General features: G+C 45.4%; 1 protein-coding gene across 1 annotated transcript in view; it reads right to left on the reverse strand.

Annotated features, from left to right (window-relative positions):
* Positions 1-4519: 4519 nt before the first annotated feature.
* The window catches only part of FRMPD2 (FERM and PDZ domain containing 2), an 86752-nt gene continuing 71617 nt past the window's right edge, over positions 4520-19654 (reverse strand). Inside the window, exons 26-28 of the mRNA XM_047761810.1 lie at positions 17457-17555; positions 12773-13116; positions 4520-5166 (exon numbers count right to left, since the gene is read on the reverse strand). Coding sequence (XP_047617766.1) covers positions 4818-5166; positions 12773-13116; positions 17457-17555 — 792 coding nt within the window. The 3' untranslated portion in view covers positions 4520-4817. The remainder of the gene's footprint in view (positions 5167-12772; positions 13117-17456; positions 17556-19654) is intronic.

Below are 19654 nucleotides of genomic sequence, written 5' to 3' on the forward strand. Positions count from 1 at the left end.
TTTTGAACCTGTAACCACCCATTTCTTTTCCAAAAAGGAAATAATTAACCAGAGTTCAGCAGAGTGCACGCAGTTGCAAAGTGGTGAATATGGTTATTTGTTCACTGCATTGCATGCTTAATTAATTCTCTAACCATGAGGCCTGTGAAACTGTGTAATAGGGCACCAAGGAAGCTGACTTCGCCCTCCCTGAGAGCACTGGAAACAAGACTGCTCAGACGGCGGGAAACTTCTTTTTCATTAACGGAAGAATGGGGCAAATAACCTATAAGACTCTCCCATTAGACCGAAAACAGGAAATTAGAAATAAAGGTACATAGAGAAAAGTTTGTAAATTAAACTTTGGAGCACAGGCTTCTTTAAACCTTTGTCAATGTTTTTGTTCTCTCTCCCTCCCTCTTTGCTATTTCAACCTCTTTATTTTCAGTGCAAAACTTATTATGTAAGCAATAAATATATAAAGGTAAAGACATTTTTAACAAAATCAAGTATGTTCTCCTAATCCCATCACCCAAACACTGGGTGATTTCTTTTCCTGCAACTTCCCTTCTATTCATGGTATTTCTGTGTGTGTGTGTGTGCTTTTTTGTTGCTTTAATCAGTTATCACACAGTTTTGAGTTATTATATCAAGTACTTTTCTAAACTGTGACTTTTTTGTACTTCTTTTATTGTTTTCTTGGCTGCTTAATATCCCATTATGATGCAACTGTATGTAACTGTTTTTTTTCCCATGTTGTCTTTAATATTACTGTATTTCACTCCATTACCATTTCTATTCTATTCTGTTCATTTTTTACTATACAAAACTGTTTTAAATATTACAATGTTCTAAGGCATTTCAGCCATTTCAACTTGTTTTTATCAAGAACGCTGAGATGAACATCTTAAAATACATGGATATTTTCTTATTTTGAATTATTTGAATTATTTCTTTGGGGTAAATTCTCAGGAATAGCATTGTTAGGTCATTGGGCATAAGCATCGTTATGGCTTTTGATATTTCTGAGAGTACAAGCTTCACCAAATTTTGCCAAAATTGGATAGTATTTTTTAAAATTTTGTGAATGGGATGGATGCAAATTAATACATTGGCATTATTTGTATTAGAATATGTATTCATCTCTCATTTGTATTTTTATTGCATACATTGTCTATTGAAATCCTTTATGAATATATTATAAATTATAATGGACTTTCTAAATATTATAGATATTAATCTCTATTCCCAATTATGTAAATGTTTTCCCAATCCATTGCCCCTATTTTTACATGAATTTTGGCATTGTTACTATACAGAATTTTGACTTTTTCAATATTATCAACATTGTTGTTCTTTTTTGTCATGCTTTTTATCTATCGCTGGCAGCCAGAGGAAGTTTATTACTCTTCTGTAGATCTGATAAAACTAAAGTCTATTTTCTACCAGTCTTTTGATGTTGTTTCTTTTATTTAATCAGCTGTATATAATTTTAGTAGGTGAAGTGAATTTTCAAACCTAAATCCTCTTTTTCAGCTATTCTAGTTCTATCTATGAAGCTGGCCTCCCTCCCCCCATTAAGATACTGACTGCCATGCATCCCCCATTATATATCACTGAATGTGTTCCTTGCCTCACATGGTGGTCCACAGGCTCTATTTTTTTTATATACTTGATAATCCCAAGTTTTAGCTTTTCAATTGTTTGTTATAGTAGTGGTTATATCCCATCTTATTTTTCTTTCATATACTTTTTAGAATCGGATCCCAAAAAAGGAAATGATTTTAAAATAACTTATAACCATTTGGAGTTGCATAGGAAGAGCACAGAAAGATGACAAAACACATCACTCCCCTGGCCTTTGAGCCATGTCTCTCAGCAGATTCCTTTGAGGGAACTGGAGCACTTTGAAAACTATGGAAACTCCTTCAACTAAGGGAAAACCCAAGAGTGCAAACTGGAACAAGGCATCTATCCCAGAAAGCATGAACCAGTGCACCAGCAAGACCTCATCCCATCCCGGCTTATCTTGGTGTAGAAGGTTGATTCTCAAATCCTTTTACAAAGGGAAACCCCCATGTGCACACACGCATACACACACACACAGGCACATGCATACACACGCACACACAGAGCTTTATTCAACATAAACTGCAGAACTAAACAGGGGTCAACCACAATTCAAATGAGTTTTAGAGGTGACAGGCATGATCTTTTGGAAGTTACTTCTATCAACTGGGCCAGAGGTCTCTTCCATGCCACATAACCTTCTCAGGGACCCACGGGCTTCTTTCCTGATTGTGGAGTCTGTGGGTACATTCTCCAGACCAGCAAATGAGGGCTCCTCCATGTGATCACAGTCAGAAGGATGTCCATGCAGAAACCCTTGGGTTCAGGCTCAGGAAGTGGTCCAATTTTCTCTATTCACCTAAACAGTAAGCAGCTTTTACTGGGTAGCCTTACCATTTGGCCAGCACCCTTCCCTAAATAGAATGGTCCAATTGCCTCCTTAATCCCACTGGACAGCAGGGGTTGCTTTAGCCTCATAAGAGAGAACTACTTTGTGAGGAAAATGGTAGGATTCATGACACATGATGGAAAGACATGTGTATTACCCAGGTCTATGTGGAAAGTCACATTCTAGGGGAACCGAGAAAATGCACCCAAAGTAGAAGCACACAGATGCAGTGTGAATCTGCCCCTCCTAGCTGTATGATTTTGGACAAATGCAATAAACCTTCCAAGACCCATTTATAAAAGACAAATAAGGATACCAGTCAAAGTTGATATGAGGATTAAATTAAATTATCTCTAGAAATTACCTATAGATTATTACTGTCTTAATATCTAAATGAGCCAAATAAAATAATTTGTTGCACATTTTTAAAGGATGCATGACTCCATCCATTAGCAAAGTCCTCTTTATACCCTCCAGGACTTCTCCATACTTCCAGGATGAAAGAGAATGTATACAACAGAGGACCATAACCTCTGGGGAATTATAGACCTCCTAGAGGATTTGAAGAATGTTAAGAGCTGCTTTTTTCCAAAGCATCAGCAAATCGACCTCCTAACTGTAGAGCTCTGTGGGTGCCTTGAAGCACACCTGTGGGCACTTCCACAGAGCCAGGGCTGAGAGCTACTGCCTTGAGTACTCACACCTGCAGGCCCACCTCTGTCAGCAGCGAGGATAAGTGACTGTGACAGGACTCAGCCTCACTCCAGCCAAGCCATCATCCATAGCTGAGGGCTCTTCAGTCCACCCCAAATCCTGAGGGTTTTGCCATAAATCAGTACCTCTCCCCACACCACCCCACACCCTATGCTAAGGCAGAAGTCTGACAAAGTTTCATGGTTCCTTTGTCCAAAAGAGGGAGTGGTAGCCGAATGCATTAATAAGGTTGCATTATTTCACTGAAGTAATTTCCTCCTATATTATTTATGATTAAAAATAGTTAACACTTTTTGAGTCCTCACTACATGCCACACAGTGTACTAAACACTTGACATGCATTGTCATCTGGTGTTCCTAGGAACTGCATGAGGTGGATTTCATTTTCTCCATTCAACGGTCAGTTAGCAGAGTCTTAGATGGTTTAAAAGTCACTTGCTGTAGGTCACTTAGCTGGTAAGTGACAGAGCCTGACTTGGAGCCCTGCTGTCACTGCTCTGGTCTCTGCCCCCTCCCACCAATGCACTGTGGATCTCCTGGGACATTTCATAAGTACTGACACTTGCGGTCCTTAGTTGCTTCCCTGGGGATCCCCTATATTCTTTTAGCTCCTCAGCCTTGAGGAGCCATATCTGGGAAGATTGCACTCCATATATAAGTGGCTTCCTGCTTGGAATCCATAATACATCATTCCCAAAGTTGTAAGAGTGTCCAACTTCCCCATAAATGGCCTACAGGGTCTTCAAAGCTTCCGTGTCATCCCCTCTATGAATGTATTGCTTTCCATTACAGATAAAAACCAGCCTTTTGTCATATTTGAATTTCAAATATCAATCCACCATATCAGTTTGCCTGCCACTGTTCTCTAAGAATCCAGTTCAATCATTTGTGATGAAAATGAGGCTGGAATACAATGGAACAAAAGTGATCAAGTGTGTTTCAATTATACCTAAATCTTTATGGCCAATGCCTTGATAAGTTTTGATGTGTCTTGAAAATGCTTTTGCAAAAGATTCTTGAACATTCAGCATTTTTCAAATGTTGGAACTACATATGTTTCAGGCAGTTTAACAGAATACCAGGTGGTTTACCAACCAATCAAGAGTTTAACCCTTTCTACTCACAGTCTGATGGGTTTTGTTATACCTACTCCTCCCACGTCTTCATCAGGATGATCCGACTCCAGCCTGGTCACCCAGTCCCAGCTCTGGTAGCCCCTTGTGTCAACAGCTTGGCTTTCTTGACCAAGCAAGGACTCACTGTGTTGAGCCACAGGGGCCATTGAGAAGGGCCACATTATATGACATCAAGACTCTTCTCTGAAATACATTTAGCCCAAGGGCAGTCAGGAGCAGATAAAGTAGGAAATCAGCACTAGCAACTCGCTGAAAGAGATGCCTGGGGAGAGATGGTGCCACCTGTTGGAAGCAGCAGAGGAGGGCACGAGCAGGGGACCCAGGGAGTGGGAGGCCTGGGGTTGAATTCTGACTGTCACTTACTCCCTAATGACCCTGGGAAAGTCCCAAATGTGTCATCTGTAAAATGAGAATGATGATAACTCTATTTCATAGGGTTGTTGCCATGGAACATGGACCATGAGAAGTGCCACAATGAGATGTGACCCCCAGAGAGGATGCAAGGAGAACATGGTGATGCCCATGGACCGTCATTCAGCCAAAGTGGAAACAATGAGCCCTGCTAGAAGAACCCAGTGCAGCCTCATTCTACCCAGACAGAGTGATACCCACCTGAGGGTGCCATCATCTGGGTTCTCAGCCTCCTCGAGGTCTTCCCACTCGCCCTCGCTATCACAGGATTCTTCCGGAGGTAAAGACTCTGAGAAAGTACCCCAAGAGCAGAACTGTGGTAGGAGAATGGTCCCCGAATCTGCCTCCAGACATTCTCCACAGGGTAGCTGGTCTTCCATTGTAGAATTGATGGTAAGATACACTTCATCCTCCAAGGTGGGAGAAGGGGCTTCAGGTGGATAGTACATGTCACCTTCCTCACCATCACTGTACAATTCAGGGCCAGAAAATAGAAACCCATGTGTCTTCCAGCGCTGATTAGAAATTCCTCTCCCCTCTTCCCCTTTGCTTTCAGGATGCTCATCACAGGTGAGCCAGCCAGGCTTCAAACAGCTCCTGCCAGAGACTACTCTGGGACTAGGAGGTGAACAGGGAATAAGGCATGGCCCCTGACCTTGAGGAGCCTCTGATTTAAGAGGGAAGAGCCAATAGTGAAAAAAAATGTTACAATCCAGGTAGTAAGTTCTACGGTAGAAGCAGCGCAGAGCATTACAGGAGCAGGGGCGCTCTTTACTGAGTCCAGGAAACCATGGGGGAACTTGCCAGAGGACACAGCATCAAAAGCAGAGCTGTGACCCAGTTCTAGGACTAACACTTCATGTGGGAAGTCAGCCAGACCTCCAGCAAGTTTATCAACTTCTCTAGAACCAGAGTTTTTTCATCCAAAAAATGGGAAGGTCAAGAAACTTAAAGGAGTGTTGGGATGCTTAAATTAAATATCCTGATACAGCCATCCATGGCTCCTGGTGCAGGGTTTAAGTTCTCAGTAAATGAAAGATGCAATAATTACTACTATGGTTTTGATTGCTATTTCAATGGGGGAATTAGATGGAAAAGGCCAAAGCAGGAGGCTGAGTACATCTCAAGCAGGTGACCTTCAAAGCATTTTATGCAAATTTCAGGTCCTTCTCTGAGCACTGAAAATGTGCCTATTTGGAGACAAAGCCAGCGGGAGTGACATGTACTCCCCGTGTGACACAGGAAGCAGATGAACAGCAAAGTTCATTGTCTGGCGACAAAGTCACAGATGCAACAGTGAAAGAGCAAGCCTTTCCCGGGCTGCCTGAAGGTCCCCACACATGCTTTTTAATTAGAAAGAGCAGTCCATGTAGACAACAGAGCATTTTGCACAGCGCTTCCAACATGCAGAGAAGGTACTCAGAAAATATCTGTCGAGAGTCTGGTTAGAGAAGATGAGTAGGAAAATCTAAAAGAGATGCACATAGGTTGAGCTTTGTACCAAATGCACGAATCCTTGTTTCTCAGCCTCTTTCCCTACCCTTAAATCAATGGGTTGGCTTTGTCAGTGTCCCTTTCCTTTTTTCTTTCCCTTTCCAGCAATATCTCTTTGCCTTAAGTCAGCTCTGGCACCTGGACCTCCCCATAGCTACAAGCCCCCAACATCCATATACCTGGCCCTCCTCCCCTGTACATCTGGACTGTCCATCCCGGCCTAAGTTTCACTGTCAAAGAGACATCAATTCTGTTTATATTAGAGCTACAGAGTTCATATAAGCCTGCGTTTCATGTAAATATACACACACTCATGTGTTTCAAAAGGAGACTTAGGCTACAAGGACTAAAGAAGAACATTCACTTTAAGAAAACAATATCTAAACATCGCTAAGCACACTAAATTGGTTTACTTTTATTTTTTTATTTTTTTGGCCATGCCCACAGCATGTAGAAGTTCCTGGGCTAGGGATCAAACCCACGCCATAGCTGTAACCAGTGCCACAGCAGTGACAATGCTATGTTCTTAACCCAATGAACCACAGATGAACTCTGAAAAATTGATTTAAAACCTTTAAGTACTTGTCTGAATTGTGTAGAAAATGTGTTTTCTTATTTACAATAGCCAAAACATGGAAACAACCTAAATGTCCATCGACAGAGGAGTGGATCAAGAAGATGTGGTACATATACACAATGGAATATTACTCAGCCATTAAAAAGAACAAAATACCAGCATTTTTTGCAACATGGATGGGCCTAGAAACTATCATGCGAAGTGAAGTCAGGCATACAATGAGACACCAACATCAAATGCTTTCACTGACATGTGGAATCTGAAAAAAGGCCAGACTGAACTTCTTTGCAGAACAGATGCTGACTCACAGACATTGAAAAACTTATGGTCTCTGGAGGAGACAGTTTGGGGGGTGGGGGGATGTGCTTGGGCTGTAGGATGAAAATCCTGTGAAATCAGATTGTTATGATCATTATACAACCACAGATGTGATAAATTCATTTGAGTAATAAAAAAAATGTGTTTTCTTATAAACGTAAGGAGGGAACACCACGGAAGTTTGGTTTTTTTATAATTTTTATTACGATTGATTTACAATGTTCTGTCAATTTCTGCTGTACAGTAAAGTGACTGAGTCAAACATATATATATATATATATATATATTCTTTTTAACCACATTACCCTCCATCACGTTCCATCACAACTGAGTAGATATATAGTTTCCTTTGCTATATACAGAAGTTTTGTCAAAGGACAGGAAATCCAGCCTAGTGCCTTGGTCCATCCTGCCCCTACTCCCCGTCCCCCAGCCGCAAATTCCTCCCTCCCTACCCGCCAAGAGGCAGGTGGCAACACTGCAGTGCCTGACTGTCCCCCCCTCACCTCCCACCTCCATGCTTCTCCAACCTTCTAATAAGCTCCTTGTTCTCCAGGTTGGATCCAAGGCTCCAGCTACTGGCCCTGCCCAGAGAGACATCCAGGGAGGCTGTCAGCTTTAGAGGCAAGAGGCATAGCTGTTGGGTGTCCAGAAGGGGCTCAGTGGTCTCCAGGGTGATGTCCTGGCCATCATCCCAGCAGGAGTCAGGGAGAAGAGCCGCCTTTCCATCTACCCTTCCACCCAGGGACCAGGCTGCCCTTGGAGCTCTGACCTGGACGTTGCTGGTGGCCTGGGGAAAGGGAAGCGAGGAAAGAAGAGGCCTAGAGGAGTCCCCAGACAGAGCTGCTTCATGGAAAGGGCGAGAATCAGGGATTTGGAGAATTTGGTAAGATGGTGGCCTTGCTTTAGAGTAGGTCCAGGTGTGGCAGCAGGGAGACACGCCAGGCAAAGAGGCAGGATCCTCCCCCCAGGGCTCAAGGCCAGCTCAGGGTCTGGGAATAATGCATCAGGACTCCCATCTAGAACCTGAAGGGAGCAGGGTGCTCTGAGCTCTCTGCTTACCCCCAGAAAGACTTCATGACCTCAGCTGATCCCTGCCCTCATTCCCTCCCTTCCAGAGGGAAGCAGCCTTTTATAGACAGATGGCACCTAGAGGAGAATCTGGAGACTGCATCTGGGCTCTGTGCCCAGCCGCCTCCCCCGCACAAGCTGGCGGGGCCCGGGAAGCAGGCGCCCCACCAGATCCCACAACTCTGCAGCGACTGCTTTTAAGGAAAAAAATCCCAGTTCAGCTCTGAGGTCAGTGAAATCTTCATGAAGCTTCTTCAGACTGCTGGTTTTGAAGTTCAGTTGATAATCCTGAGCTGGAGATCAATATTTAGGAGTCATCAGAGTGGTACCTGGCTAGGTGTATATGGGGGGGGGGCGGGCAGGGAGCCTGTCAGCATGCAGAGAGAACCCAGTTGAAGGCAGCACTCAGCCCCATCCTGTCTGGATGCTGGGTTAGACCACTGTTGTTTCTGGTTGGGCATCTGCCCCACTCCCTCCTCTCGGTCACACTCCAACCACTTCACAGCAGTCCCCTGTGCCCTCTCATTTGATCCACAGCCCCACTTACCTGGAGCCTCATTCATTCCTCTGCCAGCTACTCTGAGGTCACACTCAGCATGGCAGCCAAGGTTGACTTAGACCCTCGGTCTCCCAATCATCCTTTGCTTTGCCAGGAACATTGCCTTTCCCAGAAGGACAGTAACTAGGTTCATTTCAAGGAACTGGCTTCACTTTGCCTTCTTAAATGACTAAGAAGACAAATCCTCACCTTCACTGGATGATATTTGTTGAAAATAGATGCATTTTCACTACAGAAATATAAGTATCCATTCGGGGGGTGGGGAGGAAGAGGAAGACAGGGAGGGAAGGGACAGGAGGGAAGGAAAACAGCCTTAAACATTCTGCAGTGACCAACTTCCCATCCAGTGAGCATAAGCCCCAAAGTGAACATGAGTGGGAAACTTGAATCTGTCATCCCTTCATTCCTGAGAAGCCAGCATCTAAAGGTAAGCATCTTGCAATCAGCATGGTCCATAAATGCAAGCCACCAGACCGCATCTGAAGTTCAGCCAGTGAAAAAGTAATCTGCTTTCACACCAAGGGGGAAAAGGCATCACGCCTTCCAAAGTGATGTTCAGGGTAATGTGACTTGATGTGATTTTCACCTTATGCCCAAACTTTAGAAACTAAGCTCACATAAGATGCAACTCCAGCCCAACACCAGGTCCTCTCTCTGGAAGGCACACAGTTCCAATGTTCCTCCATGAAAATGTACTGCACTGCTTTATGGCAACATGTTTATAAGGACCTACTGCTCTATGGTAGTAGTATGTGTACAGTGTTGTAAAAGAAGAGAATGGGCAGAGAAAAGTTAAACTTCAAGTTCTCCATGAACACTCTGGGTTTGCTGGGGTGCTGGCAGCCATCTGACTGTAGGAAGTAGCCACCTGGTAGAGGGTAAGTTCTCGCATTTGCTGGAATCTCAATTGACAGGACCACTCTTTAGCTGGAAATGGCTCAGGAAAGGGAAAGAAAACTGACTTGTGTTGAGTTCCTGCTGTGCACCAGGCACTGGGCTAGTGTATTCTTTCTTTAGGACTGAACTGCACGCAGTGAGCATGCAGGGGATCTTCATTTCCATTTAAGAAGCATCAAGCTCAGGGACTTCAACTCTCTAGGTGCGCTAGTGAATGGCAGAGCTGAAATCAAGTCTATATGATTAAGAAGTCAGTCTTCTTTTTATTCTGTAGAAAGGGAACTTCACTCATGGGTACCAGAAACAAAGAGGCAATTACCTGGGACAGCCACTAGCCACCTCAGGACTGAGCTGCAGATATGCTGGGGGGTCCACAAAGAACCACAACTCCACTATGGAATCCTAATTCTGACCCTACCCAGGAACTAGGAGAACTGTGTCCAGGGATTGCTGGCGTGTGCCATGCTTTTCCTCCTGTAGGGGGCAGTCACTCTGTGTGCTTTAAGTGCAAGCTAAGGTCCCATTGGAGGAGAAGCTAATATGATTTGAGTCCTTCCTTTGAAGAGAAAGAAAGTTCCCTGAATGGCAGAGAGAAAACACAGCACAAGTGAAACTCAGTAAAAGGAAATATGAGGAGGCAGAGCACTGCCATCATCAGGGCCATGGGAGGCAAGTGCAAGGGGGAGGAGTTGGCCATGGATGGAGTCAGTACAGAGAACAGAGAGGCTGCCACCTGTAACTCCATGGACCCCATGGGCCTGGGCAGTGTGTGTGTGGCAGCAACCAACATGGAAATCAGAGGCTGCACCAGAATGTCCTGAAGAAGTTCTTAGTATAATTCTAGGAAGAGACAACCCCATCCCTCTAAAGATGTCAGATTTGGGGCATCTGGTATACTCTTGTGAGTAAGGAGGGCTGCTAAGACAAATTTAATTTGTTTCAGAAATATAAAATAGGAATTCCTGTCGTGGTGCAGCAGAAACGAATCCAACTAGGGACCATGAGGTTGTAGGTTTGATCTCTGGCCTTGCTCAATGGGTTAAGGATCCAGCATTGCCGTGAGCTGTGGTGTAGGTCACAGACAAGGCTCGGATCCTAAGTTGCTGTGGCTGTGGCCTAGCCTGGGAACCTCCATATGCCACGGGTGTAGCCCTAAAAAGACAAAAAGATGAAAGAAAAAGAGAGAAAGAGAGAAAAGAAAGAAGGAAGGAAGGAAGGAAAGGAAAGAAAGAAAAGAAATATAAAATAATGTGATGTTTCTTATTTTTTTAAAAAATGGGGGGGATGAAAAAACATAAAAGGATAAAGAAGTCAGGATTTATAAGTAGAAGATAGAGAAAAGCAGTTTCCTCTTAATATAAGGAAGAACTTTCTGATCAACAACTGCACAATGATAAAATGGGCCACCTCAAAAGGTAGCAAGTTTTGTATCCCTGGAGATAGTCAAGAAAAAGTGGGCCCTCTACTTCAGGGATATCGCACAGCAGATTCCAGCATGGGATACAAGAGTAGATGAGACTATTTTTATACTGAACAGTCCATGAATGAAAGAGGGACAACCTATACCAATAATTAGTTTAAAATGTTATTAATAAGAAATAACTATATTATATTAAAAGCATATGGCAAGTCAAACTCTAGGCTTGTACCTAAATCCAGAGCCACTTTATAATCCAGTCCATCACCCCAAACTATCTACCAGTGAAAGCTTTAAAAATTCAGAAGAGCGGCCACATTCCTACAGGAAAAGTGCGGTTCCTTGGATGTTTCCTACAAGTTCATAGGAATAGTTGTCCTTGGATAAATCTCTGTAGGTTATTTCCTTTACCATTTGATCAAGGATATCAATTACTGCCTAGAATGCAACTAAGGAACTATACATAACACTTGTGCTTCTGCATTTTCAGGCAATGAAGATGAATACAGCTGATGAATAAGCTTGCCCACTCTGTTCTGCTTCACAGAGTAGCTGAGTTTTGTTTGGCTGGCACATTACAGTGTACTTTAAAAAAAATGTATCTGGATGCTTCTAAGAAATATAAGCCTGGCTCTTATCAGTCATAGATCTCACTCTGCCTAACTGCATTACCCAGCTGCTTCATAGTTCATGTCACCTACCTATCCTCATAGATCTGCCCTTGTCAGTCTTCTAGGATGACCAACAAATAAGAGCCATTTCATCTCAGTGAGTTTATACAGTATCAAAGCAAACCATTGTTTCCCGTTATCTGGCTTCTTTTTGTCCATGCATGTAGCTAGCACACCTCTAGGAGCAGTATCGTACCCTCTCTCAGTATCTGTACCCCTCTTTCTGCTCCTAACAGGTTTCTAAACACCTTGGGTGTCTGTGATAAATATACTCATCAAACTGAATGCAAAAGCATGTTTTCCATTGGAACTGGACTGAGAACTGGAACTACTTAGAGATGGATGAGCACAAAAATGCAGACTAAGTTAAAAATAAATGGCAGAGTTCTCATCATGGCTCAGAGGTTAACCAATCCAACTATTATCCATGAGGACATGGGTTTGATCCTTGGCCTTGCTCAGTGGGTTAAGGATCCAGCATTGCCATAAGCTGTGGTGTAGGGGGCAGACGCAGCTCTGATCCCGAGTTTCTGTGGCTGTAGTGTAGGCCAGCAGCTTCAGCTCCCAATGGACCTCTAGCCTGGGAACCTCCATATGCCATGGGTGGGGCCCTAAAAATGCAAAAAAAAAGCTATTAAAATGAATGTTTCATCCTGGTTTGAGGATGTAAATTTGTTTGTTTGTTTTAAAGCTGGTAGTTATAAAGCTTTATATCAGCAATAGAAATGACGATGTACACAAGAGAACTTCTTTCTTAGCGCAATGCTTCAAGAGGCCATAAGGGATGCAGGGCAAAGGTTTGTATGCTGGGAAGAAACCCCAAGGCCAGCCATCTGAAGTCTCCAAGAGGACTGGAGGACTTTTGGGTGGGGTTTGCTTTCCCAAAAGCTCACAAGTTGTGGTTATAGTAGCTCCAGATTGTATGTGTCTCTCTTCCCCCCATCCCCTCCAAATGCTCAGAACAGTCCTGGGCCCAGAAAGCATCTGGGCACTTGTCTGAGTTATCGACGGCTTGATTATAACTTCTCACGATGAAATTTACAATATGTCTACAAAAGGATGATCCTTACCTTTCAAGTCTCCTGATATCACAAACTGAATAGGAATTTTGCCTCAGGTCCTTTTCCAAAGAGGTAGCCAGTGTTGATGCCTCCATTTCTTGGTGAAGTCTGCATAAATGAGGGTAGCAATCCCGAGGATGCATCAAGGAAGTGGCCCAGCATCTCTCTATGCCTTGGTCCCATCGTGCCTCTCTGGGGGCCTGTTGGAAAGACTCTGGCCTGAGACCCAGGCCTTCCCCTGGGTCTGGGGAGGCACTGTCCCTCTGGCTGTCCTCTTGATCCAGGCTGGGGCTCTGCTCTGAGTCAGTGCACGTTGCCCTAGTGAATTCTTTGTCTGCTGACAGCATGGGTGTCTATTGAAAGAAATGCTAAGGATTATTGCCATGATGCCCACCAAACAACATCTAAAAACTGCTTTTAAAAAAATAATAAGCTTTTTCTTCCCCCTGTGACTGTAGAGCAAAGAAGTTAAGAGATGGGTTCTGGGGCCAGTCTCCCTCTGTCAGAACCCCAGCTCCCACTGGACTCTAGGCAACACACTTAACCATCTCTAAGCCTCTTAGCTTGCGGCCACTCGGAGCTCTTGATAAACGTGGGCATCATTCATTTATTAATCAAAGATATTATGAAATGTTTAAAAATATGAAAACACAAGTAATGACTCTTTATCCCACTTTCCAGTAAGAAATTTCTTTAAAGTTTCTCTATCCTCTTCTGTTCTCACTCAAGAATGGTCCGTTTTGCCCAGGCTCTTCTCCTCTCCCCTCACGGTACCCGTTCCTGGGTCTCCTCACGTCTCCAGCCATCACTTGATTTTCCTCGACTGCTTACATCCCTCTGGGGCCTTTTATCTTCTTCTTTTGCTGACCAGCGATGACATGCTAACACTGCTCAACTTTCTACAGGCCAAAAACATCTGCACTTCAGTAGAAAACTACACATTGTCTATAGCACCGCCTTGGGGGTATCTGATTCTAGCTATATTTCTCATTTTGAGCTACCTTATAAATAGCTCTCTATAAATAAACATGTTGTTCTTTGAAATCTCGCTTGAACAAGTTTGAACACCTGCCTGTTCCCTCGTGGAATGAGTTCAATAAGATCTTTCATGTTGTTCATTAGTATGGTCTCTCTATGTGAGATTCGTGATAACCCCTTCCTGAAGGTTATTTTTACCACTTCCATTCCATGACCCACATCCCGAATGTAATGGAGCATGTGGACTTCCAAGACAGGCAAGGCTGGGCTCCCACCCCTGCCCTCACTCAGAGCACAGGAACTTTTCCTCTGCCCCCGGCCCAGTGGTCTCCTCACCTGTCTGATTGTCCACTCCCCACGAGGAGAGGGGGATATACCCCAAAATGTGCACTTTTATTTAATTATAAATTATAAACATGACTCTACTGACATGCACGGTACATTAGAAAGAGTACACCAAAAAAGAAAATTTGAAATGGATGAGATAAAAAATAAGAAGAATAGTTAAATTTTCTCTCATACTCCTTGGGAGGCCTTCAAAATCTCCTTTTTAATCAATCTTCTCGGGAGTTCCTGCTGTGGCTCAGCAGTAAGGAACCCAACTAGAATCCATGAGGATGTGGGTTTGATCCCTGGCCTCGTTCAGTGGGTTAAGGATGTATTTTTGCCATGAGCTGTGGCATAGGTCACAGATATGGCTCAGATCCCGCATTGCTATGGCTGTGGCGTAGGCCGGCAAGTGCAGCTCCAATTCGATGTTTAGCCTGGGAACTTCCATATGCCGCAGGTGCAGCCCTAACAAACAAAACAAACAAAAATAAATAAATAAATAAATTTAGTAAAAATAATCGTTCTTCTTCTTCCAGCTCATCATCCCCAGAACTCGCTCTCCAGAAATCCTTCAGCCTCTTCCAGGCCTTTGCCCTCCACCACCCACCCCAGCAGCTCCCCCATGGCAGTCAGGAGGGAATCACCACACTACCAAGACTTCCAAGGCCCTATAGCCTGTGGTCCATCCCACTTCCCTTCAGTAACTACAGTCCAGACACAACCATTACCTTCTTGTCCGTCAAATATCCAGGTCATTCCTGTCTCAGAGCCTTGGCACCTGGTAGCCCTTCTCCCTGGAATAACCTTACTCCAGATGTTTGTACAGCTGCCGCCTCCTCCTAACAACTCTAGTTCTGAACTAAATGCTCCTTTCCCTGGTCTTCAATCTGCCCTCTGGAACCATGTGAATGAGTGAAAATTCTTCTTGGCCCTTGGATATGAGGAGAGGGAAGGCATCCCCATTCTGAGCCCCAAGCCCTTCCCACTGGATGTTTCCAGGCTCTCCTGGGAGAGGCTCTTCTCCAGGACAGAAGGACAACTGTTTCCCTGGCATTTCTCAGATATCTCAACAAAAACACCGGGTACCAGCCTCTTGGCCTCATCTTTGTGTGTGTGAACTTGACCCTCTCCCACCCTCTCCCACCCATTCAGTTTCTTGACACAATTGCTGGCATTTACCTTCTTTTCCAAACTGACAACTTTCTTTCTTTTTTTTTTTTTCTTTTTATGGCCGCACCCATGGCATATGGAGGTTCCCAGGTGAGGAGTCAAATCAGAGCTGCAGCTGCAGCTGCCAGCCTACGCCACAGCCACAGAAAAACCAGATGCAAGCCGCATCTGCAACCTATGCCACAGCTCACGGCAATGCTGGATCCTTTAACCCACTGAGCAAGGCCAGCGATTGAACCCACATCCTCATGTATGCTAGTCTGGCTCTTAACCCACTGATCCATAATGGGAACTCCCAAACTGACAACTTTCTGATTTCCTTCCCATAGCTTTTTTTTTTCTCTCATCAAAGTTGATATCAAATGACCTCCTGGAGTCCAAGCATCAAGAGGATCTAGGTGACAAAGTCCCCTGGGCTGTCTCCAGCAACTGTCACCCTCAGTGATGATAAGTGATGGATTTTATCCATGTCTTATCCACATCTCAGATGAGGGGTCATGAGGCCTAGAGAAGCTAGGCAAGTACCCAAGGCCCACGAAGCAAGAGTGGCACAGCAGGTATAGGGATTCCAGGGTGCCCACAGATCCCCCTCCAGGACTGAGACCCTCAGCCCCCTGCTGCCAGGACTGCCAGCTGCTGGTGGCTCACAGCTCACCTCTCCCCAGGAACTCCCTCAGTCAAAGTGAGGCCCCTCCCTAAGGACAGCCCATACCCTGGTGCTGGTTGATGCAGAGAGCAAAGGTATAGGCTCTTTGGGGACAGCTCTGAGGGACCATCCCAGCTTCAGAGCTCCCTGTGGGGTCACCCAGGGCCCTTATTACAGCAGTACCCCATCAACTTTCCCTTCTGCCCAGCCCTGCTCCTCTCACCCTCACAAGGATGTTCCCAAGAGACGGCCCCATAAACTTCCTATACTTGAATCTCTGATGCAGAGTCGGTGTCCGAGGGACAAAACAAGTGGCACTGTGATGTTTAATTTGGGGGGGGGGATGGTCTTTTTTCTCCCTTTTTTTTCTTTTTTTTTTTTTCTTTTTAGTGCCGCACCTGCGGGCCATGGAGGTTCCCAGGCTAGGGGCCTAATCAGAGCTGTGGCCGCCGGTCTACGCCACAGCTACAGCAATGCCAGATCCAAGCTTACACCACAGCTCATGGCAATGCCAGATCCTTAACCCACTAAGCAAGGCCAGGGATAGAACCCACAACCTCATGGTTCCTAGTTGGATTCGTTTCCATTGCACCACAACAGGAACTCCAGATGGTTAATTTTGTATGTCAACTTGGCTGGGCCACAGTACTTAGGTATTTGGTCAAACATTAATCTGGATGTTTCTGCAAAGGAATTTTGAAATGATATTAGAATGGAAATCAGAAAACTTGGAGTAAAGCAGATTGCCTTCCAGAATGTGGATGAGCCTTGTCCAATCAGGTGAAGGCCTCAAGAGAAAAAAGACTGAGATCCCCAAGAAAGAATGGATTCTGCCTCCAGACTGCCCTAGGATTCACATTGCATCATCATACCTCTCTGGGCCAATTGGCCTCCCTGCTCTGAAGAATTTAGACTAGACAACTCCCACAATTACAGAATTAATAGATTTAGGCCAATTCCTTAATATCTCTCTTTCTTTCTTTCTCTCCCCCTCCCTCTTCCTCTCCCTTTCCGTCTCTCTCTTCCCCCCCTCAACACACACCACCCTGTTGGTTCTATTTCTCCAGAGAACCTAGTAGAGGCATCAACGTAAAAATTATGAATTTTCCTGAATCCAACCCCTCTCCTCTTTGCACTAGACCACACAGGTCTAATTCACGCTTTAGAAGGGTGGACATACACCCTGGTCTCCATTTCTCTCCTCACCTTCCCTTCGTCTGGTTTTATATCTATTCCCCACCCCCAGCTCCTGGTTTCCCCTCTCCGATGCTTGGGCTGCCAGACAGCCTGGCCCTAGAAGTTTAATGGCCCATATCTAAACACATAACCATCTACAAGAATATGGGGAGAGGCAGAAGCAGGGAGAAAAAGGTGAAGGCAAAGATAGGACCCTGTGAACTTGTCAGAGAATAACCGAGGTTTGAGGCCCAGCTACGTTCCCGCCCCGTTGAAAGAAGACAGCATTGAACTCTACTGAAAGCAAGGTTGGGCTTCTCAGGACCCATCAGAAAAGAAAAGGGGTGCCTGACTGTGAGGCACATGGAGAGGACAGAGGGTACCATCCCTTACCTGCCAGCCCTGGTCCATCTCAGGCAGTGCACCTGGCGGGGGCCGGCAAAGCAGGAGTGTGACTTCCTGTGAGGCCCCTCGCAGCAAATTGAGCACCTCCTACAGGAAACCAAAATCCATGGTTAGACGTGGGCTGGCGTGGCTGTGGGATGTCTGTGCTGCCCACTATCTCCCTGGCCCTGGCCCCTTCTCCCCCAACCTCCATCTCTTTCTTGGCTCCAGAGAAGTTTGAAGAACACTGCTGTGGGCCTGACTTCCCAAAATGCAAGGAGCCAAGGCCACTGGCCTGTGGTTCCCACAAAGATGATGAGACAGTGCTGAGCTGGAAATGGCCAAGATCTGCGCAGGGCCTTTTCATTGCAGCATCTCCCCATACTAATGCCTTTTCTTCAGAGAGTGACTCAAGCAAATGATTGTTCCCTTCTCAACCTCCTTTCCCTCCCTATCCCCCTCATCTCAGGGGCCACCACCCCAATCTCTAAAGCTGGACCCTCAACCCTGAGCTTCCAGCCAAAGCTCAGCTCAAGCCCTCAGAATCTCTCGCCTGTGAAATTGCAGTGGCCTCCTCTCTGCTCCCTGCCTCCTCCACTGTCACCCACCTCCCTTCCTCCACATCACTAAAGTGCAGTCGTTGCAAAATGCAGATATAACCAGATTCTTCTTCTACTGAGGCCCCTCTCCAGCTCACCTCACCCTCGATATAAGCAGCACCCAGAAGCTGTTCTTACCTGCCATTGCCTCTCACCCTCCTCTCTCCCACCTGCTACCACCCTCTGCATCCACATCCTAAGCTCCCACCTTGCCAAACCTCTTGCTCCAAGCCACCCTCTCAAAGGCCAGGGCATGAGGTTGGCTGAATAGCTCTTCTCATCTGTCTAAACCAGGACTTCTCAACCTCTTGGCACTATTGACGTTTCAGGCCAGATGATTGTTGGCGCTGTCCTGTTCACTGCAGGATGTTAAGCAGGCTCTCTGGTCTCTAACCACTAGGTGCTAGTAGCATCCATAAGTTGTGACAACCATAAATGTCTCTGGACTTCACCAAATGTCCCAGTACATAAAAGCACCCCCTCTTGGGAACCACAGATCTGGATCCTATGCAGCACCCCCAGCTGCAATGGACTGCCATGAAATGTATCCTTTCCGGTCCCTTGGTGTAAGCACTGCAGCCAGGGATTTAATCTCTCCTGACACTTATTTCCTGCAGTGAGTGTAGTACCCTTATCTGTCCCACTGCCCCTGTGAACTCTGAGACCATATGAATAGTCCAACTCTGTGTCTCCAGCCCCTCACGCAGTTGCTGGCCCAGCAGTGGTTCTCAGAGGACCATTCCTATATCAGATGAAGGACGCAGGCTGGATAAAGGCATCCCCACCCTAACCCCATTCTGAGGATTCTCCATCGCTCCCCATCCCACCTAGTGCCACTCTCTCCTTCGTCTGCCTTGCTTTATGCCCAGCTTGCTCTGTGCCCACCTTGCTCTGTGCCCTAGAGCGTGGGCTGCAGAGATGTTTCCTTCTGGCCTCAGCCAAGGGGATTGGTGAGAAGGGATCAGAGCCAAGGAGGAGATGGAAGTCCAGGTTTGCTTTCCTGCCTTTCTCCCCGTCGAGTTGTCACAGGATGACTGTGTCCCTCGGTTGTTTTCACAGCTCATGTCAGCTTCTCAGCTTCTAGGGTTTGGTACTTGCTCACACCTGTCTCCCTTTGGACTTGGGGATATGTGAGTAACTGCCCAGCCCCAGGGCTCTTATACTCCCCCTTGAGTTTCCCAACAACCTCCACCCCTTCTGCTTTCGTTTTTCTTTTCTTTTCTTTTTTGGCCACCCCATAGCACATGGAGTTCTGCACTGCAGCTGAGGCTACAACAGATCCTTTAATCCACTGTGTCAGGCCAGGGAATCAAACCTGTGTCCTGGCACTGCAGAGAAACTGCCAATCCCATTGCACCACAGCAGGAACTCCTGAGCTATTTTTTTTTTTCTCTTTCCCACACCTTTTTTAAATGTTCTCAAATGGCCCAATTTCTGACAGGACCCTAACGGGTATATACAATATTTCACTGAGAATTTTTGCTGTAAATATTAAGAATTGTCCACCTTTTATTCTTTTTTTAAATTACGTTTTCGATCTTACCCATGACAACCAATTCAACACCACACATCAAAGCTGTAAATTTAGTAGAGAAATGGGGAAAGGGG

Source organism: Phacochoerus africanus, chromosome 15 (assembly GCF_016906955.1).
Source record: "Phacochoerus africanus isolate WHEZ1 chromosome 15, ROS_Pafr_v1, whole genome shotgun sequence".
NCBI classification, from domain to species: domain Eukaryota; kingdom Metazoa; phylum Chordata; class Mammalia; order Artiodactyla; family Suidae; genus Phacochoerus; species Phacochoerus africanus.